Source organism: Chlamydotis macqueenii, chromosome 5 (genome assembly GCF_036417535.1).
Source record: "Chlamydotis macqueenii isolate bChlMac1 chromosome 5, bChlMac1.mat, whole genome shotgun sequence".
Lineage (NCBI taxonomy): Eukaryota > Metazoa > Chordata > Aves > Otidiformes > Otididae > Chlamydotis > Chlamydotis macqueenii.
The window spans coordinates 48,655,317-48,680,883 of NC_141560.1; the positions used below are offsets into that span (position 1 = coordinate 48,655,317).

Here is a 25,567-nt window from a genome sequence, read left to right on the forward strand (position 1 = left end):
TGAAATGTATTCTGTGGACAAAGTATCAGCTATGCAACCATGTGCATAATGAGCCTATGCCCCATAAATTGGAGGGGAGGGGAGTGAATCAAACATGACGTTGCTAGCCTCCTGCACAGTCCCTCAGGGCCAGTAAGATCCATGTTCAGATGTCCAAAGTAACTACTGATACCTACAGTTTCTCAGTGCATGCATGACATAACTGCCTCTCTTGAAGCAGTAAGAGTCATGATCTTAAAAAATATTATTAAAAACAACACACATAAATTGTTCTAAATTTAAAGAATCTACAATCTGCAGAGAAATATCATAGCTGTATTCCTTTGACAGTGTTCTTAATTTCAACAGTTTCTGTCCTTACTTTCAAAGAGAAGGGGAAGGAGGAGAGATTACATTCAAGCCAGCACGAGGATCACTTTGCCTTCCTCCTGACTAAGTGATAATTGACTCATTATTCACATTCACAGTTCTCAACATGCCAAGACCCAGATATACAACACTGGCCTTTAAAACATGTGACAAATATCCAAAATAAGGACACAAACACCACAGAAAGTAGCAGAAGGCTGAAATGATGGAAAGATTCACACACTGACTCTGCAGACAGATAGTTTTTCAGTCTTCCTTTTTAGAAATTCTACTGGCAGTATCTTAACAATTAAATAACAAGCCAGCTTAGGTCTCTAGAAAAGTAAATCTGAGTCTCTCAAAAGCAGTACCCATCATAATTGCGTGTCACTGAAAAGTATGTTGTAGACTTTAGAAACATATTTCTATCAGAAAGTATATCTAGCTTGATAATTTTTTTTTCTCTCCCGCTCTTTATCCTCTGTATTGTCTAAAATTATCTTTGTCTTCCAATTTGGAAGGGTATCTCTTAAAAACGTCCACTGATCACTCACGTATTTCAAAGAATAATGGAGCTGCTTACCACAAAGCCAGAGAAGAGAGCTACCAGGATTATCAGGAAAAGCTTCCTATCAGTGAAATCTGTTAGATGAAACAGTAGCCCCAGAAGAAAGATAAAAATCTCATGGTTTGAAACATTTCAAAGCCAGACCAGACACAGCAATCAATAACATATTGTAGAAAACGTGGCTAGGGATAAAACACTGGACAAAACAATACAAACTATCAGGTATTTGCCACCCTTTTTCCATTCAATTCATTCATTCCAAAAACAAAATTTGGGTGAGAATGAGAAGCAGGCTCTTTTAACCATAAAAAAAAAAATACAGCAAAGCTACTATCGTAAGCTCCAATTTACTTCTTTGTCTTCAAAATGCTGGACTGGGGGGCACCAGAAGGCCTGTGAATCCCTTAAATCCCTTCCAAGTTATGCTTTGATGGAAAACCTGGGATTCAAATAATACAGTGACTTTGTGCAGGAGTCGTGAACAAAAACTAATTTTACTCACAGTAGCATGATAACTGTCTTGCACAGAGGTTACAAGCACAAATTTCATGTCCATTCACTATTCTTATTCTTCAAACACATCATCAGCAAACAGCCACATTTTAGGACAAGAATAAACCCTGTGAGTGAAATGTTTCCAGAAAAGATCATTTTGAGATGTTCAAAAGACTGTAACATAGTGTAGGAGAAATACCTGTATCTATCTGTTTGCAACTATGTGTATGGCACTGAGTGTATTTACCCTAAATGCCAAGCTGTAAGAGGAGAAAACAAATTTCAAGACCAAAAATACAATTTGTTGGGAAGATAATTTTTAAAACCTTCTATTTATTTTTGATCAATCAAACCAGCTCCCATTCTGCAGTTACCCAAGGAAAACTTGCAGCTGCCTTCTGCTTGTATACTGCCCAGCTGAGAACAGAATGTAGTGTTTTATTTTACAGTTACTGAGCCCAGAAAACCTGCTCTGATTTACACTATCAAGCTATCTTTCTGTTTCCATGTATTTAAACGCAAAAATCTCTGTAAATCAATGCAATTGGTCCAACTTTTCCTGACAAAAACCTCAAGTATCCCATACAGAAGTACCTGGAGGATTTCAGTATGAGGGTCCTATATGCCTGTCCACAAGTAAGAGCAACCCAGGTGCAACTCAGGCACCTGAACTTTGTTATCTAATGCTGTTTTAAGAGTCTTAGTACATCCTGCCTAACCTCCTGCTGCCATCTGAAAAGGCAGTGGACGTTCCACAGATACCACACCATATTTGCCAACCCTCAGCATCTGCCTGTCTGTCCACAGCAATCTGAATTCCTCAAGTTCCATTCCAATCTTAATCAACCAAAACCCTCACTAATTTCAATGACAATGATCCTGCAGTAGCACTGAGTAAGCAGAACTCTTCTGTCAAAGTACTTGATCCATACAGCAGAGAAAATAACAACTTACTTGCCTAAGTGTGCAAATTAATATTTGTAACACATCTTGAAAGTCCAGTATGTCAAACATTGTGGTCTTCTGTTTCTACACTCCACCTCCAATTTATAAGAACATTTTTGCTGCTGAATCCCCTTTCCTTCAGCACAGTGCCTCCCCAGTGCAACTCACTCATGCCTATGCAATTCTTTCCTCTTTACACCGGAACAGAAATTCAGCTAATGCAGCCTTTTCCCCTAATGTCTTTGATCTTACCCTGATGATGACAAATAATCAGCAAGAAGTATTGTTTACCTTTCTTTTTCCTTCAAAAAAAGTCAACTTTTACTATAATCAGTAATATGGGCTTGATTCATTTCTCAGTAATGCCCATTTCCTAAGGGAATTTCACTACACTATGTCCTCAGCTAGGATAAACATATATTCCATGGACTGGGACAAGTAACTTCAGTGGGACTATTTCTGACTTTAAAGGGTAAACTCTTAAGTCCCAATTATTACTTTTGACTGCCATTTTTGGACACTTCCCTTACTGCAGTATGTTTAAAAACCAGACAGGAAAAGCCTTATTTTTGTTCGTGTTCATTCAGAGGAAAGACAAACAACTGTTACTCTCAAATATATTTCAGCCACTCTCCCACACCTGCTGCAGCATAATGTACAGCAATACTTGTTCAAAACTAACTCAGCTCTGAATTTTGAAAAGTTGAACTGTTCTCTTACTGTATTACTACGTCTCCCTTTTTCCTTAATGGAACCTATATGTTGTGGTTTTATGTACTGTTTATCTGTATCGATATCTATGTCTCTATTGTGTTCTACTGTGTGATAGTGTCAGTGGTAGAAAAGGGGCAATATTCCTGTTTATACCACATTCACTCCATCTGATCATTTAAAAATATGTATTATTCTTCCACGGTTCAACAGTGCTGTTGGTGGATACCTCTCCATTTGAATATTATAATGCAGTCAGCTAAATAACAAGGCAAATGTGCACTTGACCATTTCAGCAGTTTGTCAAGAGCAAAACCCTGCTTCTTCCAACAGATAATGACAAAAAAATAATCTTTAAAAAGTTCAGAAAACAGTGGCAGAAAGCTTATAGCAGATCCTCAGCTGATACTAACCAGCAGAGTTCTAGTAAGGGAGCAATGCCTCTTAATACCTACCAGGGATCGAGCGGTACCTATCACTACCAAGCAATGCTAACATACTGGATCAGATTTCTAGTTCTAACAATAAAGAGCGGTTATGTAGTGGGGGGAAAAAAACCAGCTTCGTAAAGGCATAGGCTGTACAATTGATACTATTTTGCAATTATTATTTGACAGTGCATCAGTATGTAAAAGCTGGAAGATTTTTTCCAGAAGTTGATAAAGGCAGGCCTGCTTCTGATGGCTTCAGAAAATCCACACCATCCTTTGCAGAACACAAATAGTGTTACATTTCAGAAACTGTGTTTGAGGTATACTTTAGGTAGAGCATTAAATGAGATAGATAGTAACTAATGGGAGAACACTAGTTCAGTGTGCAGGAACTCCACACTTCTTTCTGAGTCTTGGCTACACTGAACCATACTTTGAACCTTACCTAAAAGAAACAGAATGTATTTGAGTTTACTACTTAAATAAGCATTGTGCTTGTTACACTTGCTTTTTTTTTTTTCTTTTTTACAGTCAAACCAATACAAATGTGCTTAAATCCTCAGCATAAGGCAACTATATTAAATATGTATGTCAGGAGCACTTTAAAAGAGGTGATATAATAATAAACCAGGACAGAATTGATTTTGAAAATCTTCTATATACTTGCATTCTAGAAGAATTCAGCACTAGCAGGCAAGTAAATAAGCACTGTAAGAAACAAGTGAATTGTATATAATTAAAAGCATCTGACATCTCCATACAAAGTATTCCTTTCTTAACAAATAAGATCATAAAAGGATTGCAGCAGATGGGAACAAATTAATAAAATGTCAGAGAGCCCAAGAGTTTCAAAAATGCTCAATTGCAGACATTATAATTGGAGATTAAGGCGTCTTCAAAAAGGTCTGATTTTTTTTTTTTAAAGGCAAATACTTACTTTCTTGAAATTACACATTTCTGCGTGATTTTATACCGGACACAGAAAAGCACACAATTCTATAGAGAGTTCAGCACTAAATTGGAAGTGAGGTCACTTGATTTCTGTTTCTGACTGCCCTGTTGAGCCACTATATGGCTCTGATCTCTGACAATATTTGCTTTGTGTCATTTCCACATCTGGAAAAGAGGGCTAACAGTGCTTCCTCATCTCACTGCAATGACACGAAACTTAGCCCACAGCTGTGTTTAGCACATTTCGATGCCTTTCAAGGCAAGGTGATGAGCTACAGCAGGAGTTTATTCTGTGTTACTGCTTTTTATAGTACTACAGAATTCAACCATAGCCAATATGCCACTATAGAACGGAATCTGTATCAAAGTATCAACAGCAAAATTACCAAATATTTCCCTTTTTTACATTCTAGAAAATCTAAGTTATGCAACAGAATGAATTTTTTTTCCATCTGAAAGTCGTTAGAAATTGTTCAGTAGTAAAGGCATCACAAAACAGAACAAGGACTTGCTATAGGGAAGCACTATTGTTCAAGGGCTGTCAAAGTTTCCGGGAGTCCAACTGCCCCTTGGCACCTTACCTGGTGCTGCCAGCGAGCTACTGTGCAAACGAACACTAGTCATTTCCCTTCTTTATGCCTTATTTTATTCTGTCTATACAATGGAGACGTACTTTGCACAGCAAATACCACTGAGATCTAAGAACAAACATCCATAAAACAGATCAGCTATTATTATTTCAAAAATAATCTATTATGTTTGCATCCCTGTGTCTGAGGTTTTTTTCTACATTTAGGGGCTCTGTATGATATTTGATTTTATATTATCTTGAATAAAGGTTACGTAGAGATAGCTACTGAATTTATGATCAATAGAAAATTGCAAATTTTTTCTCCCAACCAATTCTTTCCAATGATCCAGCACAACACATCAATAAAAAGCTCTGAATTGACGCTGTTTCCCCATTTCATGCCCTGTTTAAGTTCCCTCGGGATGACAGATTAATTTAATTAGTTTTATTGAACTGCCTAGTCGCTTTTATTGGCAAATCCACTCATAGGAAGAAGGCTGCAAATTTCTCATGGGGTTAGCATTGTCCTACTGGTCCATTTTAAATTTAAAGAGTATTTACTGTCATTTCTCATATGGTTTTCTGCTATGCTTTCCGCTGTTAAGACTCACATTTGTAAAGTGCCTCCACTGACATTTATGTAGGAAGTTTAAAGCTGTTTTTCCTAAACGTGGTTAACGAAAAAAGGAAGTAGACAGCTACTGTCAAATGGACTGTGAACTAAACACATCGCTCAGCCTTCATTGGGGAATTAAATTAATCTGATCGTAACACAGAATATGGCTCTGGCATGCCACCTGGAAGGAGAGCGGTCAGCCACTTTCCAACTTCCTCCACTTGACAGCTTGCTCAGCACAGAAGCATCAGAACACCACCACTGAGGCTACAAAGTATAGATCCAAGGTTCAGTTCGCTTAGAGATGAGTCAGATCAAAGTCCTCAGACTTCAATGCACTGCCAGGCAGTGTGAGGTGTATGAAACAGAGCAAAACTTACAGCAGGAATGGACTGAATTTAGTCCCAGTGGTCAAATGCACAGGACCACTGAAAAAATATGAATCTGAAGTTGGATTTGGATAAGAATTTTATTCATGGCAACATTTTTCTATGCAGTTGACTGATTCAGGGTCCCACATTTTTAGAAATGAGAGAGGAGTAATTTAAAATCTACACGAAAAAAATTGAGGTTTGGACCATTTTTTTTCTTCTGTATTTTTTGTAGAAGGTCAAAGGAGATATTTTATGCTCCAGTGAATTTCCCAACCTTACTCTGAGTTTAGAAAAATGAGCAGATGCTGCCTTCTAATTTTGGACATCATAGTTCTCTCTACCAGATTTCAAACACTATTCCTAAGATTCGAAAGAGCCTCTTGCCCTGTGTGGTACTTTTTTTTAAAAATGTGGGGACTGAGACTATTTCCATGAGATTTCGTCCAAAGCTGTTCCAGGAAGTGTTTAGTTCTGAACTGACCACTCATTGACCATATCTACAGAAATCTGTATCAGTGATTCCTTTGTAAATCCAACTCTTCTGAGGCTTCTTCAACTGTGCAGCCAAGAAACCACTCTTACAATTTTTCTTTGGTCTTAAAAAACATAGCGGAGTTGTACAACCTCAAAGCAAATGCCAGTTAGCTGTTTTATTATCAAATTGTTTTTGTACTCAAAACTAACAAAACTAAATTATTTTGCATAAGCTTAAGGTGGTTCAGTGATTCTAAGAGCAGCACAAATGAAAGTATTAAAATAAATTACTAACAAATTGATTCCTCTTACCAATATCTTTGCTTTAGATTTGCACAAGAGGTGGTCATTTTTTCCAGATGCTGAAAACTTCTGCAAAGCTTTAGAGTGAGCATGAAAAAACTCATCTTTCTGAACCTGTGCTCTAATTACTAACTTACACTCCCATGGGTACACCAGCCCTTTCACCTATCTATTCATTTTGTTAATATTATCCCTTTGACAAAAAAAACCACACTTTGGATGCTGTACGTAGGAAGGAAAACTAAGAGACTTACTCGAATCTTAACCTAGCCCTCAAATGTCCATCCATTACAGAATCATAAAAAATTACACAGAAGTTAGAAAGACCTCATTTTGACTCCAAATCTTGTTCTACTTGAGCTAAAAGAATATCTTCTCAAATAACACAAGGAATAGGATTAGCACAGTAAAACGAGACTAGGATCTCTATTTTTACTCTGCAGAGTAGCCAAAGGTAATTAATATCACACTTTCAGATATAAAAAGAGAACATCCTAAAAATGTGAGTTTCTCAATTAGAATATTAGCAATCCTTAAAAAGCCAACGGAAGTCAGGAATGCATAAATTCATTAATACTGTTTCCTATATTTACAAGAATGTAACTATTCTGTCAGCAGAAGACCCTAATGTGCTCAGAGAAGGTTACTCCAGGCTTACATAGCTTCAAAGGGTTCTTTTTAGGTAGGCCAGAGCAGTCAAGGATGCTTGGGTTTTTATATTCAAGGTATATTCTTTTCAATTTCACTGTGTGTAAACTTAACAAATGAAGAAAAATTAAATGTTAGTTAGGAAATCAGATTCTTATAAAATGCTTTCAAGAACAATGTAGAAACTTCAGGTGAAAATATCCTTGCGATCCCAACTACAGAGCTAGTACAAATTCATGCATAAGTGAAAATCACCTAATATAAATATGGTACTCTGTGAAATGAGTGGGATTCAGTTTGTTTTATGTGTGTCTTCTGTTTCCAATGTTATGACAGTCAAAAATTTATCAAATGGTGATGTTGTCCAAGGAATTCTTTTAAACAGCACCTATATATTTATACACACAACTGAATGGGCTTGGTTATTTGTGTATTTCAATAGCTATCTCCATATCTAATGAAGCAGGACTGCAAACTCTGACACTAATGCTCATTGTACGAAGATTTAGTGTGTGGATCAACACCATTATCAGGCCAAATTCAGAAAAGTAATCTGAAAATGGTCAGATTTTACTTGACAGTAACCACAAATACACCCCCACAGTAAATACATGAACTCATACATAAAAGTGAAAATTTACGGACTATATAGCAAATAGTCTTCTTAAGCTATCACAAATGCTTAAAAAAAAACACTTAAAGCCAAATGACTATTTTACAAATGCAAAACTAAGAAACTAAGAATGTGATATTTTACAAAATATTTTGCACTGTTTTGATGCTAAAATGCCTTGTGCTTTAAGTGGAATTTTTGCAGGTCATTAGCTCAGAATGAAAACCAGCACATTTGGGTATTTTTAAATGAAAATGAAAGTGGGAGGAAAACAAGCTGAGCTGTTTTGTTTAGATCAGCATAGGAAACCACATTTCTAAGCATTTGATTCAGCTAATGCTCTACCTTTTATACTGTTTTACTGGCAGATCCTACAGTGACAATTAAAGTGACTGAAATACACGCTGAGGCTTTTTGCAAGTAGCATCGTGATATGCAGCATGCTTCTAAGATAGGAGCTATCCCCAGTGTATCAATCATACATAAAGAAGACCAGAACCTAATTTTCAATCCTCTTATCTCATCCCCCAGTGTCTCCTTTCTCTTCTATTTTTTATTGGGAGGAGACAGAAGGTTGCCACAAGATTATTTCTACGGCAGCTTTGACTCCCCCTGCTTTTTCTGCTCAGTGCCTGTGACTGACACTTAGTTCTGCCTGAAGGACAAGGACAGGACGGACTTCTGAGTGCCAATCAATGGAGCATGCCACATGCTGTCACTGAAAAATACAGTGCTTCTGCAATAAGATGAGGACATCATTTTTAGTGCAAAGCTCTGGCAGAGAATTCTAAGTGAGCAATATGTAGCTCACATTTATTTTTATGGCACCTGACTTAACATGGCCAAAAGCAATGAAGCTGAAATACAGAATCTGGATCCAGATCTGAACTGTCTGTAATTCAGCAATGCTCAGATCAAGGTTAAGCCCCACCTTTTAATTCACCTGCAGAGCATGAGACCTTTTCATCCTAATCATCCTAATCTGTTAGCTTGGCACACATGACAGCATAGCACAGCAAGCCGATGCTAGGAATCTGTGAAAGTATCCAAATTGCACACACCTAATCTTAAGCCATCTTGTACTGTTATGTACTTTCCTTAGGCTCTTCTTTTATGCAAACTTCTCTAGCAAAACAATGCAGGACATACTTAGGAAAAGCCAAAGCCTGTCCTTCCAAGTAGTGCATGCTCCCTGACCTCTCTAAAGCGAGCAAAACATGGTTAAACACCTGTAGAGACCTACCTCAGCAGTCTCTGAACCAAGCTAAGGAAAGTTGTCCTTAGGGATCCCACAGCTGACAGAAGCAACAAAAGCATCACAAGGATATGCCTAAGGTCATAGAGCAAGAAAGTAACAGAACAACACTAAACACTACTGCTTCTCTTTTTACCTTCCCTTCTGGCTGTGATTTCTAATGGGAGATTTGTTACATACCTTTCAAAAGATAAGTGAATGTATTTAGAAACTCTTCATATGACTGCTCATGGCTATTAATAAATTGATCAAGGATGCTGTTGTTTAACAGCTGTTCTCCCATCATCCACACCTTGACAGTTGAACAGGTGTATCTGGTTTCGTAGGCTGCTTCTGAAATAGAAAGAAAAGAGCCATATGTATTTGTAGGCAGAAAACAGATTAACAAAGAGTCTCTCATTTGCATAGATGAGTGCTAGAATGTCAAATTTTTCTTCTCTCTTTGTGAAGTTCTGATCTTGTCAGTGGGACTTTACACAACATTTCCCCCAAAATTCAAGTGGACACAGTAATTTTAAGTGCAAAGGGAGAGACTGTGAGAGACTTTCATCTATGCCTGAAATTTATGTCCTCAGCTAATACGGGCCACAAAAATGCCAGTCTCTCTCAGTGGTGTTCATTCCCCCTCATTTTAAGTTGTTTGGTTTCATAGTCCCTGCCTTCTTTGCAGAAACAGTGACACCACTCACCAGCATGTTGGATTTAACAACAGGGACACCTGTACATTCAAAACTTGGACAGAATCCATCATTCTGCAGGTGCACTGCTCACTGTACCATCAAAGTCACTAAACCCAGATTTTGGAGGGCATGTTAAATCACGATGAGATGTGTGTGTATGCTGAGACAGCACACAGGACAGGGAGGGTACGATGGAACCGGGCAGCCATGTAGGAAGGTGAGGACCACTCTCAAGAGGGGAACAAACGGTGAGAGATGAAGGAACCCCATAGAGGCTTCCTGGACTTGAAAGCTCCACTCTTCAGTCACACAGTCACAGCTTTCCAGCCCACCTTCATCACTTTACCAGACTCTAAGGGAAGTAATGGCCCTGAAACAGCTCTCGGTGAAGTATGGTGAAGTTAATCTTGCCCCTCACTTATAAAAGCTGTGTAAATGCATTTTAACAGCTGTGTCATGCTAAATAGTTAATAATATTACCAATTTTTATACATACAGGACCAGACTTCTAGAAGCAAAAAAACACAGGTGAGGATGTGGACACGCATAACTGCTACAGTATCTCACACGGCGGCAACTTAACTAAAAAATGTAAATGATCGGTTTGCAAACATAAATGTGATAAAGATGCAAGAATGCATTATACACTAAGTGTTTGATTTTCATGTGTTCCCGTGTTTCTTCTCTTGATTTACCACAGTATTAAGAAGTGTCTTTTGGGAATAAAAGCTTAATTCTTCAGAAAAACTCCAAATCTACTACACTAAGGAAAGGGTGCCAACCTGATTTTAAAGTTAAATAAGATGGAACAAGAACTGTTCAGAGCCCAGCAGGAAAACAAAGTGTGACTTCTAATGTCAAATTCTAATTTTGCTGGATTGCCAGCTTGTAAAGACAACTAATGTTCTGAAGATATAAAAACACATGCACACTCACATGACCTTAAGTTTAAGTTTTCTAATGTTTTACAAAAAAACAAACCAGGATTAATCTCTCTGCAAACTGGCCAAGCAGAATATAATTTACCAGACTCTCAGAGTGGTTTATGCAAATTACAGGGGTTTCAGAGGGAAGCAATGCCTTCTACTCCTCATTATAGTTCAGTTATTACAGTCATTATTTGAGGTAAATTTCATTATATGAAAGACTGCAGTGATTTGTAATGCTAGTGTCAAAGAAAAAGAAATATACATATATTTAATCAAGCAAACGGTAACAAAAACCTTTTGTTTTTCTTTCACATCTGGCATCTAGGATCTCCAAGTCCTTTATAAACACTAATGAAATACACTTCACAATAGTCCCATGAGGAAGAGCAAACAAATACTATTCCACATAACAGATGAAAAAAAATGAATCACCAAGAGTTTAAATGACTTATAAACAAATCAGAGGAGGCCTGGCAATAAAGCTTAGATGCCTTTACTCTAAAATGCTCTAGGAAGACAGAAAATTGATAAGCAATTTGGGGGAACAGTTGTATCCTTAACCAAGCTGAATGGCAGCTTTCTCAGTAAATTCCATGGTCTACAGCCATCAGCCTGAGATTAAGCATCCAGAGAAGGTGTCAGTAAAAAGCTATAGCTCTGCTGCGCAGCCTCTACTTCCTACAGAATCTGAGAAACTTCATTTCAGACTTTTAACATCCTCTACTGGTTAAGCTGTAGAGGAGCAGCAGCGCAACAAGATTTTGGATAAACACCAGATTACAGTTAGCTAGGAAACACAGTCCTGAATTTAACTTGACAAAGTTTTAGACAAACTACCAAACCTTGAACATCAGCCTCATGCAAAAGCAAGACCCGGATGCTGTTAGATTTTAATCTAACATTTAATACTCAAAATCTCCTGACATATGGACATTAGGAAGTTCTTCCTAAAGATTTTAAACATATATTTCACTGAGCCTATATATTTTCATCTAGCGTGCACTTCAATATGTATGCATTGGGACAAGCATCATCAAAACAGTATTACGTAAAAAAAAATAGCAGAGAAAATTCCCTGGATATTCCAAGCATGGGAAAAGATTACTTTCTCAAGACTAACAGCTTTTTTTTTTTACCAGAAAATGGTCCAAATTTTTAGCCAAGTCAAAGCAGTAAATCCCCAGTAGTTCTCCTATAGCCCATAGAGTTATTACAGGCATTAGTATATGAGATCCACTATCAACTATGTCAAAGGTATTCATCTTGGGTTAAGGTCACATTTCCCTATTTTTTCCTCTGAAAAAAAAAAAAAACAAAGAATATATTTTGGAACATGAGTTCACTAAATTATTCATATTTTAATAAATCCTAAATTGGAAAAGAGGGGAGAAAACTCTATTTGTTATTTTGGCATCCATCCTCCGTTGCTTTTTATGAGAACTTCACAGTTTTGATTCAAAAACCTAAAGTAAGAAATAAAACACAAAATGGACTACAGAGGTGATAGTGCAAAACAGACCTAATCTTCCCTTGTACAGCTATTATTTATGTCTAGCGAATCATCTCCTCGTGAAGAAGAAAAAACAGCTAGGTCCTAATAAAAGTCTAGGTTTTGTCAGAAGAACAGCCATTTACTCAAACAGTAGCGAGGAGAGACTGGCAGCTAGAACTACCTGTCCTCTACCTGTTTTCAATTATTTTGAATAACTGCAGGGTGCTACTGCATCACCCTAAATGAAAGCAAGCACAGATGATGAAATTCGGAGAACATCCACCATCTCTGAAACTGAACATACAGTTAGGATGGATGGTACAACAGAGGTGTTAAGAAACATATCTCAAGTTATCAAGGTTTTTAGATTTCTCTTTTTCACTCCACTTTGGTTTTCTGCTGCTTCCCACCTCCTTTATTCCTACGTCTCTCTTAAATGAAACACCATACCACGTCAGCTGCAGAGAAGTTTTCCGATGTGAACAGCTGAAACCAGACTGACCAGAAGTCTCCCACCTTTGCTAATGAGCTAACTGGCAGATTCTACATCAGTAAAAGGCTTCAGCAATCATCAAATTCACAGCCTCAAGGTAATGACTTCTTTGAACTGTCATGAAAAAAAAGAAAAAAAAATGGATTGGAATAACTCACAATTTATGAACTGGATACAATCACACCTCTACAAATTGAGTGACTGCATTGTTCTGCCAGAGAGTAACTACTACTGAAATCAAAAACTTATCTTATTTTTCCCAAAAGGTATCAAAGTAACTTGAAGGTCTCACGGAAAGCAAGGTAAGGATATCTGCTCCTTTCCCCGTACTGCCTCTGGATAGTTTGAGAGTCAAATATCAGTAAGTGATGCATTCAAGCAGCAACTATACTTTCTTCTTTTTGCATTTCACTCCTGCTTATCCAACTAAATTACCGTAATGAGGTTTCTTGAGGCAATCATTCATTAAGCCTTGCTGATCATCAGTAGATTGTGCAAAATCAATTTTATTTCTCAAAATACAGTCTTCTTCCCAGCGCTTTAAGCCAAACCAGACATCTCTGCATTGAATCACAGAGGCAGGTCAGGTCACTATTAGCATGATCTCAATTACACAGTCATTAGTTCTATTAAACAATAAAAAATGTGGTGGAATACAGGCTTCCTGTTTTATGTTGCATTTTTGAGTGCTTTAGTATGTTTCTTTTAAATATAATATAGGCAATGAAAGAAAAATCAAGGTTCTTAATTTTTTAATGGAAAGAGCAATAAGATAATCCTCTCCACAAACTCACTAAAACCTTACATAATTTTATTTTTCTGGGGAAAAAAAAAAACTTCCCTAGTGTTTCCGGCATAGGTTAGAGTCAGTTTTCCACTATGAATTTGCACTCCCAGAAGTCATTCTCAGTAAAAACAGGGATATTCAGAAATGTTTATTTATAGATCACTCACAGATTCACTGAAAACATCACTAGATACACCTGTTCTCAAGATTGTATAACCTCCGTCTGCACAAATCATATTGAACACAAATAGATTAATTTTACATCTTATACTCCATTACCACTGGACAGTGCCTGATCTTTTTCCCTATAGAGCTAGCACAGTAACTACACCTCTCACAACCAACTTTTTTCAAAGGGGTCTTTAATACTTCAGATCAAACCTCTCATAAAAGCAATCTTACTCTCTTACAACCCACAACGTAGAACTAGGCAACAAGCGTTACTATAACACCTCTAATGCATAAAGGTTTTACACATCAGTCTGCACTAAAGACCTTGGTTCTGGGGACTCTCTTGGCCTGGCTGGTTCAGCAACATACAAGCAATCACTAGTGACAGGCAGGCCGGTAAAGGCAATGCAGAAATGATCCCTGCCGCTGACCGCTCATGTAGTTAGGCAATACTGCAGGCGTAAGGGACCAAGCACAGAACCAGTACCGGTTACTGCCTCCCAAGGATGATGAGAAAGTACATTGTGATTCAGGACACTAGAATCTCCTCTCCAACCTTTTCTAGGAGCTACGTAACAGCATGCTGTCTCTTACAAAAAACTGTTAACATCCCAACCTGCCCTCTAGAGAGCAGCACGGTAGAAGTCACCCCATACAATATGCACCTATACATTTAAGTAAAGCTTGCTCAAGGAAGCTGGTTTAATTAGAGACAAAATGAGTGATCTAGGTCCTATATTGTTAGCAACTAAAGTAAACTCAATTTGAAGAGCAGGGACTAGTACTTTCGAGGAAAAGTATCTGATTCCCACACCTTGCTATCTTACTACCATTTACCACAGTAGCAAGTAAAGGAGACTCTAGAGGAGTATGGATTTGCTACAATATGTTTACAGCACAAAGAACGAGATAGCATCTTTGCAAAAGGAATGAGCCTGTATCAGATGACTGCAGTCAGAAACAATTTAAGCCTATCTAAGTGCTGGCTGCTCACAAAAAGGCCACCACCACCCTCCTTCCCTCTTCACCCCTTGTTTTTTCATTCCAGCCCATCTCTCGGCCAGACAAAATAAATCACTGATATAAAACCTGAAACTAAACTGAGGCAATATGTATGTCCTGTCTCAAATACACATTTTCTGATCCGCCTTACATGATCATGAGTGCCTGCACAACGAGACAGTGAGAACATGCAGTGGAAGCAAGGGAAGGATGCAGGATTGCGCCTTTTGGCAGCCTGTCATGGCTGTTTAGGCAACCGTGAAAGCACTGCCTCATGAGAAACACCACTCACAAATGGCCCAGAAAGCCATGCTGCCTCCACACTAGCAAACGTAGATGTTACCAGGGTACCCATACCTGGTACTGCTAGAGCTGGAGGCTGGAGCGCAGATCATCAGCCCCCACAGCGCAGAGAGGTATGCAAAACTGGAACTGAAGCCTGTCCTTAATAAATGTTTGTTGTTAGCTATGGACTGTGGTCACTACCTTAACAAAAATCCCAGGATGGCACTTTGAGAGGGGGCAAAGTGAAAGGAGTGATTCTGGGAATTCCTGCCCCAAGAAAGACATAAAACACTTTCAGTGGGGCAGCACAAGAAGGTTACCCACTTTCCAGAAGGCAGTCAACTGTTTCCTTCTTGTCTAGACATCTGCAAAGCTACAGTTGCAAAAGAAAGCCCTCCCTGCTCTGCTGTCTTGCCCTACTTTTCTCCCTCCTCCTCCCCGCAACCCAGCACCTGCGGGCCGGTAGAGCTCTGGGAGCAAACCCCACGGCAGCCAGCTCTGGCCACAAGCAGGTGCAGGTCAACCGAACTATGGGAACAAACTAAAAGAAAAAGTTTCAATTACAAAGCACAAAAATTTTCAGATGAGGTTCCCTGCAGCATCTCTGAATTCAATGGGATCTGCAACAGCTAATCCTGTTTAAATCAACTGGATGTTTGTCACTGCCTTCAGCGGGAGCCCTTAAGGGCACACACTTAATGCATCAGCAATTTGCGTGGATGGGAGCTGCATTTGCTTGCGTAAGTGCAACACTGACCCTCACAGCCGACCTTTGCGATGGTCAAAAACATGTGCCTCTCATGCCCAGCTCATATGAGCTTTCAAGGGATATATCTATGGGCTTTAACTGCAAGCAAGCACATTGATCCTGTTTGGTTTCAGTGCTATTATGTCAGTCCTGTACATGATCAGAAGGGTTTTTTAATGAATTTCCAACAGCTGCAAGAGCACTGCTCCCTTTAAAGACTACCTGGAGACCTATGGCAAGGGTAACATTTCCTGTGCACCAAGCACTCCTCCAAAACCCGCAACCACTGTCCTCTGGAGCGTGATCATTCTGGATTTGACAGCCAAAGCACAGCTGGACTCAATCAGCTACTTCAGATGAGGCCTCCGAATAAATCCCTGCCTTTCACATGTTAAATACGGTTTACTGATGTTTTTAGATGAGACAGAAAACTGAAGACTGTAGGACACTGTGCCATTTTCTCGCAGGTTTCAGCCTGTGGGTCCTCGCTAAATATTCAGAATATTTACATTCTGGCTGGCTAACCCTACACAAATGAGTGAGGCGGCCTTCCCTTTCCCTGCTGAGCTGCAGCACATTACTGCAACCCACAGGGAGCCAACAACATTCCAGCTCAGAGATGACGGTGTTTTACTGGCAGAAAATATGCTGAAAAGCCTGGAAATATCTCAGTGCAATTTGGAATTATTTGGGATGAAGAAGATGTAAACCACACATTATTTTAAGTTATTAACTGTAGGAGAAGAAAATCAAGTGAAAAAAAAAAAACATTTCCCATAACACTGAGCAATCTGCTGGAAACATACTACCTATGTCAATGTTATTAAAACAGAAATCATTAAGGAAAAGTCTATTTATTCATTTTCACATGGGTTCTCTGCCAAATAAATTCAGGATGCAAATCCTAGATGTTCTTGCTATGACCTGGACAGTTTCGAATATGATTTTCCTGCCTTGTAGATACATTATTCCAAAGCTACTTGCTGCCACTCCTCCAAAGCAGTTTGTCACTGACAGTTACAAAAGACCAGCTTGGACAGACCATGTTCTCATCCAAAACTCACATGCTGTTGCCAACGAACTTTGATTTCTCCATCTTCTCAGCCACAGTAACTGGAAAAAGAATTTCTAAAGATAAAGCATGTCAACTGGCAGAAGAAGAATAAAATGAATGTAAAATATTAAATGAGACACAATTGGGGGTTGGATGTTTTACTTCAACATTTGTATCCCTTTTACTAGTAGACCTCTGTTCACAGACCTAAAGAAGGGTCAGACTATGTCAAGCACTTGGATAAGAAGATGTTAAATATAATCTAGACGCTACTGAAAATAGATATAAATGTGATCTGAACACCCTGAAGTTTGGGGGAAGTTAAGTTCTTCAGCATTCAACTCTGCACCACAGTCTACTTTTATCTTCGTTTCAGAAGCAACAGGCCCATATGGATGCTATAGGGCACAGTGCTTTAGAGCTACTGTATTTCAGACGAGAAACATCATCACATCCTATCTGCATTACAGTTACTCAACATCTCAAGACAATTTTCACAAACATTCAATATGCTTGCTTTGCTGTACTAATCAAATTCCATTTCAAGCTCTTTCTACTTCTGTCCTGACAGCAATTTCAAATGGGAGATGACGTATTTCTAAAATACTGTGCAGCAGATGTTGTAACTCAGGAGCAGGTGAAGTAGGGCCAGGAAAACAAAAGCAGGGAGCTATGAAGAGTGAATTGTCTTCCAGGTTTTTCTGTTTATTCGCTGTGCTATGTTATGTGAATGGCTTATCCTTTGTGCCCCAGCACCGCTAGCTGTTGAAAGGATATGTTCCCAAAGGACTTCCCAGAGTCTAATTACTTTGTTGGAGAAAAGCACTGTGAAACTGATGAAAAATGCCACAGAAGGCTGCAAAGTTTTATTAGTCTCTTAAGGTCTGATCAGGTGGCCACTGAAGTAGAAAAAAGACATTCCTAGTTACTTCAGTGGAGTTTGAATTGGACTTTTAGTCAGGCCTCACTCACTGGGTTGGATGTGTTTGTCATTTCCTTTCCTCTGTTTCAATGTCACTGCCTACTTGCAGCAGAGCATTCCCGGGGAAAGCAGTTAGTACTGCTAGACAATCAGCAGGAGTTGTTTTCTTTTACTAGCTATTGAAAATATTTTTTCTTTGAACTAAAAAAATACTTTCAATTACATTTTTATATTCCAATAGCACTGAAAAAGTCCCAAAATAAGACTAGTTTGACAGGTTTAGCAGTGTAAAAAATCAAATTACAAAGGAGCATATGCTGTAGACATTTACAGTCTAACTAACAGACATCTACTGTCATTCTGGTCTGGTTCTACTGCAAAGAGTTAAAGCTACTGGAGGCTTGTGGATTTCTTGTTGTGCCATCTGAAGACAAGGGAGGAAAGAAAAAAAAAAAAACCACGGTCACAGCCAGTTAGCCACAGTAGACCAAGTTCTCAGGAGCACATCTGCAAATGAAGCAGATAGATTCCCCTCTATCAGGCTGTCTCTCCCTGCTGCAAGTCCCCTGTGCTGTCAGAGAAGATTCCTCTAAGTGCTCACGTTTGAATCCCAATTACATAGAAAGATTTTGGAGGACGCAAAAAACCCATATCAGACAGGTATGTATAACTTATTGTTTTGCCCAATGCAAATTTGGTTGACACACTTAACAATGTTTTGAGAAATACTATAAAGATGTCCTTCCTTAAGCCTGTTTATGGAGGAGTTCAAAGCTCTGTGGGTGTCTGGATGTGATTTTGACTGTGAAGAATTTGGGAACAACACTTGATTTTCAGGGTTATGCTTTTTCATTTTGCAAAGGGAGAGCCTGCAGATCAGAGAAAAAAAATATACAATATTGCAAAATAAATTTAATTCTACTGTAGATATCTGTGTTCATGCCAAGTTAAAAATAACTGCAAACTAATGACAGAATTTAATGGTCAGCAATGAGTGTTTACTAACTAAGACTCCATGCTATCCTGTAATCCATTCTCTTGGTGTTGAATCAGTGTGGTTTGAATATCTTATCTTTCTGTATATGACAGGTACTTTGAGTTTGGTAAGTTCATAAGATCAAATCATTCATTACTTGGTAGTGTACAAATTACAGTGAAATTATTATGAATACAGTATGTTTTAATGGTGACAAAGATTAATATGAAACATCTCACTAAACAACAGTACTTATTATTCATTGTTCTCCTGTTTAAAATGGTTTTGTTGCCTAATGAGATAACAGACACAGCACATACACGAACAAACAATTACTACATAGGGTCAAAGAGAACAATAAGTAGTAAACACAGTTTGGGAGTAACTCAGTGCCTAAACATAGTAACCTAGGGACATTTTATAAACCCTACATTTACTAGGATCTAGGACACGGGACCTATGGGAGACTTGCCACCTTCCACAGCGGAAGCTAGAAGACAAGAATAATATCCAAAGGCATATGAAATGTCACTTGATGTTTAGGCACCTGAATCCTACCCCTTGTTTCTAAAACACATTCAACCTATACTCCTCAGTGAACACTTAATACAGTTTCTGAAATGATACCCCACATAGAAAATTGTAACTATGTCTGTCAGTTTCTATACTAAGCACATTTCAAATTACATTAGCTAGTGCTTTTCAAAAGCACCTTCTCTCTTCATTTGATCCCTCTGTAAATAAATCTCCCAGTGAATCTATCTAAATCTGAATTCCTTGTAGTCTCTTCTTGCCATACAAACAACTATTAACTGAAAAAAAACCAGCCCAAAATTGTAAGTTTGATTTTAAAATAAAATAGGAGAGGATATTAGTTTTCTTCTTTCTCTTAGCTTAGCTTCTAGCTCAGATCTCTACAGTTCACTTCTCAAATACAGGGGTTTTAAACGTAATGCTGAGATTCTCACTTATTTATATAATCCTTGGAGCTTGACCTTTTATAAAAATACCAAATATGACTCAAGTCACCATAACTGGTAATTGTTTATGTAACTCCACCCTCTCTATTTATCTGTCTTTACTTTTCATAGTGTCTTTTCCCTTCTATCTCTTGCTGTACCACAACAAAGGCATTTGTCTGTTTCCCTTCACACTGGCATTAATACTAATACAACTCCACCGTGACAGGGTTTTGAGCATAAAGCCACAAAAAGAATTTAAACTTTTCGATTATAAGGTTAGATTTCTACTTTTTGGGCTCCCTGAAGCTGTTCAGGGTCAGATGCGCATTGGCCCAAAGGAATCAGTGGTGTTGGAAGGTTAGAGGTGCAGGTCAGCATAGCCAAAGATCAACCACACTGTATTAACACACCATAATTAGCATGAAACAACCTGGAAACCCAGAGCAATTCCAGAAAGTGCCTAAGCAGCTACTTCCGTCAGAGAATCTAGGATGAATATTCTCTCCATCACTTACTGAACTGCTTGCTTATGTAAAGTTCAAAAAATATTACGGGATGATAAGGAAGAAGCGTGTTTAAGTGTGTTATTTAACCAGTAAGTTCTGTGTGTCTATCAGTCTCACTTTTTATCATTTTCATTTGTCTTTTCTCCACTCTATATCTGCAACAGTCTCTTCAGATAGTATACTCTCCAGAACTGAGTACTGCTCAATATTTGGGAAAGTCTGTGACATTGTGGACGCTAATAATTGTCATATTTGGAGATTCTTGAAGTATATGTAAGACTATAGGACAAATGCCAACATTTCAATTAAATTGTTTGCCATTTTTAATACTCTTGTTAGACTTCAAATACAAACCAGCAGTCAGATGTAGAACACTAGTGTTACAAATATAGAACACTAACTTAAAAATGTGCTCACGGCATCTTCTGTATGTAACACATATTACTTTTCTAAAGATCCTGTATAAACAAAGAAGCTAAGTAACCACACAATATGAAAGAAGAGACAAAGGAAATCTAACCCAGCAAACCCAACTCAGTGCAAGCTCCTCTAACAATACCTTTTTTGAATGGCTATAAGAAACAAGCAGCAGAGATTCCTGTTTAGCCTATCACCTGAAGGTAAATAACTTGGCAAATCTTTTTGCGTGCAAACAATAACAACAAAACCTGCTGTGTATACTGACATGCTCAAAACAGGGTTCACTAATTTAATTAACTCATAACTGAACTTCACCTACAGTGCAGTACTTCTGAAAAGGAAACTAAATGTAGAAAAAACTACCACCTTCAGGGCAGAGGCATTAGGACAGGCTACACAGTGAAAATAATTTGACCATGATCTGTGGATGATTCCATAACATGCAAAAAGATAAGGCAGTTATTGCATGGAATTTTTTTTAAATAGACTCAGTAGTGGCTATGCCTACTCTGTCCACGTGCTCTGGCCTAAGCACATCTCACCAGGCTCGCCTACCTTTGAAAGCTTTTAATGGCAGCTCCATATTTTAGCACAGCAGTTTGTGTACCAGGAAGTGGAGCGGGCAGGCAGTGGTACAACAGTTCCTACTGTGCATAACAGCATGTGCTGATGGCAATTTGATGTAGTCAGTGTCATCAGTTCCCATGATTTTACAGTAACTCTTCACTGTACACTATGTTGTTCCAGAGTCCCTAGATTTTGATGTCACATAAGTAGAAGACATCGATCTTTCCTTAAAACAGAAACCCTATGTGTCTTGGTTTTGTTGTTACACCAAGATAAAAAGCAGGAGCAAGGAAAATATGAATCCTGAAGATTTCAAAACAATGAATTATATTTTAACATGTAGAGGTGTTTTGTTTTGGTTTTTTTCCAAACATTGTATTTGAAAGCTTGTTCATACCTTTACATTCTGGGGATTTGGCAAAGGCTGGGACAGAGAACTTCGACATTTACTAAAAGGCACAACTGCTGTCAACAAAGAACAGTGCCAATGAACTGGGTAGTTGTTTGCCTGTGCTCTCCAAAGCTCTTTCAGTGTTATTATCCAGACTGACTACATAAACTCTTTCAGATTTTTGAACAAACAGCTAAAAAATGTAAAAGATACCCCTTGAAACTTACTTACAAAAGCATGAGCATCAAAGATGAAGAATTTGAACACACTACGAAAACACCTACCAGCGAGGTTCCCAAGCCACCGTTACCTCGAGCAGGCTGTTGAGCACAAGCAAGATTCACCCCGGCACTAACAGCTTCTACCTCTGCGGCCTCAGCCATACCTACTTGGTTAGAAATACAGCTGGCATCGACTGCTGCTAAATGTCTTCAACAAATCTCGATGTTTTGCTTGTAAACCTGCAAAATGTTCAACTGAGGTTTGCACTCAGCGACGTACTCCCTTAATTTCAGCTCACGAATACGGACGGAGCGCGGCGGCTCCTCAGGGGCCTGGCTGGGAGGGCAGCTCCCCACCCGTCCCACAGGCGGGGAGCCGGTCCCGGGGAGCAGACGAGCCCCTCAGGCCGGCAGCCCCAGGGACCAAGCGAGGCGCAGGCGGGCGGCCGCTCCCCGCAGGCTCCCAGGGACCGGGGCCGTGGGACCCCCGCCCCTTCTCTGCAGATCCCGCGCTGCCTGCTGCACCCGGGCGGCTCCAGCGAACCTGCCTGGCACCGCCGGCCGCGCCGGGGGGAGAATCGGGCAGGAAGCAGCCCGCTTCTGTCGTGCCTGGCGCTGGTCCCTCCGTCCCCCGGCGCCTCTGAGCCAAATCCCATCGCCAGCAGACCCGCCCGCAGGTGGCCCCGGCCCCGTGCCCCCACTCACCCGCCGCCTGCCCGCAAGCCCCTCCAGTCCCGCTTCCTCCCGCCCGGGGACGAGCCGAGCGGCGGCCTAGCAGCCCCCCGCCGCGCCGGGCCAGGCCAGGCCGGGCCGAGGCGCCAAGCGAGAACTACCGGCCCCAGCAGGCCGCGGGGCCGCCGTTTCCATGGGAGCGGCCGGGCCCGGAGCGGGGCGCTCGCCCCAGCGCAGAGGTGCGGGCGGCGGCGTGGCGGCCACGGACGGGGATGTTCGGGTTTTACGTGCTAACAGGCCATGGGTTGTACAAAATCCAGCGGAACTGGTACACAGCTCTTGCTTGATTCATATCTTGAGCTGCAGAAAAGGGTGTCTTTTTGAGTCTCAAAGTGTAAATCATAGTATCATAGAATGGTTTGAGTTGGAAGGAACCTTTAAAGGTCATCCAGTCCAACCCCCCTGCAAGAAGCAGGGACATCTCCAACTAGATCAGGTTGCTCAGAGCCCCATCCAACCTGGCCTTGAGTGTTTCCAGGGATGGGGCATCAGCCACCTCTCTTGGCAACCTGTGCCAGTGTTCCACCACTCTCACTGTAAAAAAAAAAATTTCCTTATATCCAATCTAAATCTACCTTCTTCTAGTTTAAAGCCATTACCCCTTGTCCTATTGCAACAGGCCCTGCTAAAAAGTTTCTCCCTGTCTTTCTTGCAGGCCCCCTTTAGGTACTGGAAGGCCACTATAAGGTCCCCCTGGAGCCTTCTCTTCTCCAGGCTGAACAGCTCCAACTCTCTCAGCCTGTCCTGGTGCTCCAGCCCTCTGATCATCTTCGTGGCCCTCCTCTGGACCCACTCCAACAGGTCCACATCCTTCTTATATTGAGGGCTCCAGCGCTGGACACAGTACTCTAGGTGGGGTCTCCCAAAAGCAGAGTAGAGGGGGAGAATCAGCTCCTTCAACCTGCTGGCCACACTCCTCTTGATGCAGCCCAGGATGCGGTTGGCTTTCTGGGCTGTGAGTGTACATTATTCAAGCACTTTTAAACAATTCTCATAGGGTCTAAAGCATGTTTCATCTGTTTCTCTTGTATTCTTTTCTCAGATATTGACCAGAGTATGGCCCAGTCCACAGATGAAATGTCGCTGCATGTGGTATCAGCAGTCAGTAATTCATCCTTGCTTCAGCCAGGCTTCTCTCTCCTGAATTTTGATGGGCATGTTTTCTTTTTTGGGCAGAAAGGGTGGCCAAAGAGATCCTGTCCCACTGGCATTTTCTTCCTCGATATAAAGCAGAATGAGCTCAAAATGAAACCTGCCACCTTCTCTAAGGACTCCTGTTACCTCCCCCCTCTCCGCTACCCTGCTCTTTGCACACTCAGAGGCAATGCGGAGTCTGATGAGTACCAGTATATCATCCATGGTGGGAAAACGCCTAACAATGACCTTTCTGATAAGATTTATGTTATGAGTCTGCTAAACAAAAATAGCAAGAAAACCACATTCCAATGCATTGAGAAAGACCTGGGTGGAGATGTCCCTGAAGCTAGATATGGGCATACAATTAACATAGTTCATAGCCGAGGAAAGAGCATGAGTGTTATATTTGGAGGACGATCATATATACCTCTTGCACAAAGAACCACTGAAAAATGGAACAGTGTCATTGACTGTTTACCATCTGTGTTTCTGGTTGATTTTGAGTTTGGATGCTGCACGTCATATGTACTTCCAGAGCTTCAAGATGGACTTTCTTTTCACGTTTCAGTTGCCAGAAATGATACAATATACATTTTGGGAGGCCATTCACTTCAAAATAACTTGAGGTCCCCCAGTTTGTACAAAATAAAAGTTGATCTCCCACTGGGCAGCCCAGCTGTGACCTGCACCGTCTTGCCAGGGGGAATATCTGTGTCAAGTGCTATAGTGACTCAAACCAGTGATACCGAATTTGTCCTTGTCGGAGGCTACCAGTCCGACAACCAGAAACGGTTGGTGTGTAACACCATAGTTCTGGAAGATAATAAGATAGAGATTGTTGAAAGGGCGAGCCCGGACTGGACACCAGATATTAAACACTGCAGGATGTGGTTTGGCTGTGATATGGGCAAAGGGTCTGTATTGCTGGGCATTCCAGGGCCCAATAAACAGTTAATCTCAGATGCAAACTACTTCTACATTTTGAGATGCAAAGGAGCAGAAGAGGACAAGGAGGAAGAACAGACAGCGCAAATTTGCAGTCAGACCTTGACCGAAGACCCTGGAGACTCCACTCCATTTGAAGATTCGGAGGAGTTTTGTTTTAGTGCTGAAGCCAATAGCTTTGATCTTGATGATACTGACACTTACAATGAAGATGATGAAGAAGATGAATCAGAAACTGGCTACTGGATCACCTGTTCTGCCAGTTGCAATATTGACATTAACACCTGGGTCCCTTTCTATTCAACAGAACTCAACAAGCCTGCAATGATCCTGTGTTCCAGTGGGGCTGGCCACTGGGTCCATGCACAATGTATGGATCTCTCAGAGACCATGCTCCTACGTCTCTCAGAAGCAAATGTCAAGTACTTCTGCAATGAGCATGTTGACCTTAATAAAGGGCTACAAACTCCCCAAAAGGTGGGGCACCTGAAAAAGCAACCCATGAAACCATTGCGCAAAAAGACAACCATGAAGTTAACAACACCCACTAAGAAGTCCTTTCTTCGGAGATTGTTTGAATAGGTTTACACTGCTGGTTTATGTTCACCTGGGAGGAAGTGAAATCACAGTCAAAGACAGCTAGTAATGAATGGTTGGAGCAGAATGGGTTATTGGAGCTTGAAGAGGTCTTTTTATGTAATTGATTTAAATTGTCTCGAAACTTCAGTTACATGTCAAAGCTCATTAATTTATTTTTCCTCTTATGTGTATTTTTGTACTATCCAGATAGGAACCCCATCATAGAGGGCATTGTGCAAACACACAGCCAGATACAGGTAACTTT

At 40.1% G+C, this 25,567-nt stretch overlaps 2 protein-coding genes and 1 long non-coding RNA gene across 5 annotated transcripts in view; 1 reads left to right on the top strand and 2 right to left on the bottom strand.

The window, feature by feature from the left end:
* Window positions 1–13,013, bottom strand: part of IFTAP (intraflagellar transport associated protein) — a 48,081-nt gene extending 35,068 nt beyond the window's left edge. For both annotated transcript variants that reach the window (XM_086750090.1, XM_086750088.1), the window contains exons 1-2: window positions 12,921–13,013; window positions 9,484–9,636 (exon numbers count right to left, since the gene is read on the bottom strand). In XM_086750090.1, the coding sequence (XP_086606216.1) occupies window positions 9,484–9,589 (106 nt within the window). In that variant the 5' untranslated portion in view covers window positions 9,590–9,636; window positions 12,921–13,013. The remainder of the gene's footprint in view (window positions 1–9,483; window positions 9,637–12,920) is intronic.
* A 132-nt stretch (window positions 13,014–13,145) lies between these two features.
* LOC147600569 (uncharacterized) lies at window positions 13,146–22,776 on the bottom strand. Of its 2 annotated transcripts, none has more exons than XR_015258819.1 (3): window positions 22,615–22,776; window positions 21,916–22,149; window positions 13,146–13,232 (listed from the first exon to the last, which is right to left on the bottom strand). It is a non-coding gene; the product is annotated as an uncharacterized LOC147600569 (long non-coding RNA). The 2 variants fall into 2 exon arrangements; XR_015258818.1 differs by lacking the exon at window positions 13,146–13,232 and adding an exon at window positions 18,638–18,735.
* Window positions 22,777–23,640: 864 nt separating this feature from the next.
* On the top strand, window positions 23,641–25,305 carry RAG2 (recombination activating 2). Its single transcript, XM_010117485.2, has one exon. It carries the CDS (start codon window positions 23,698–23,700, stop codon window positions 25,303–25,305), a length of 1,608 nt encoding a protein of 535 aa, XP_010115787.2. The 5' UTR covers window positions 23,641–23,697.
* Window positions 25,306–25,567: the final 262 nt, after the last annotated feature.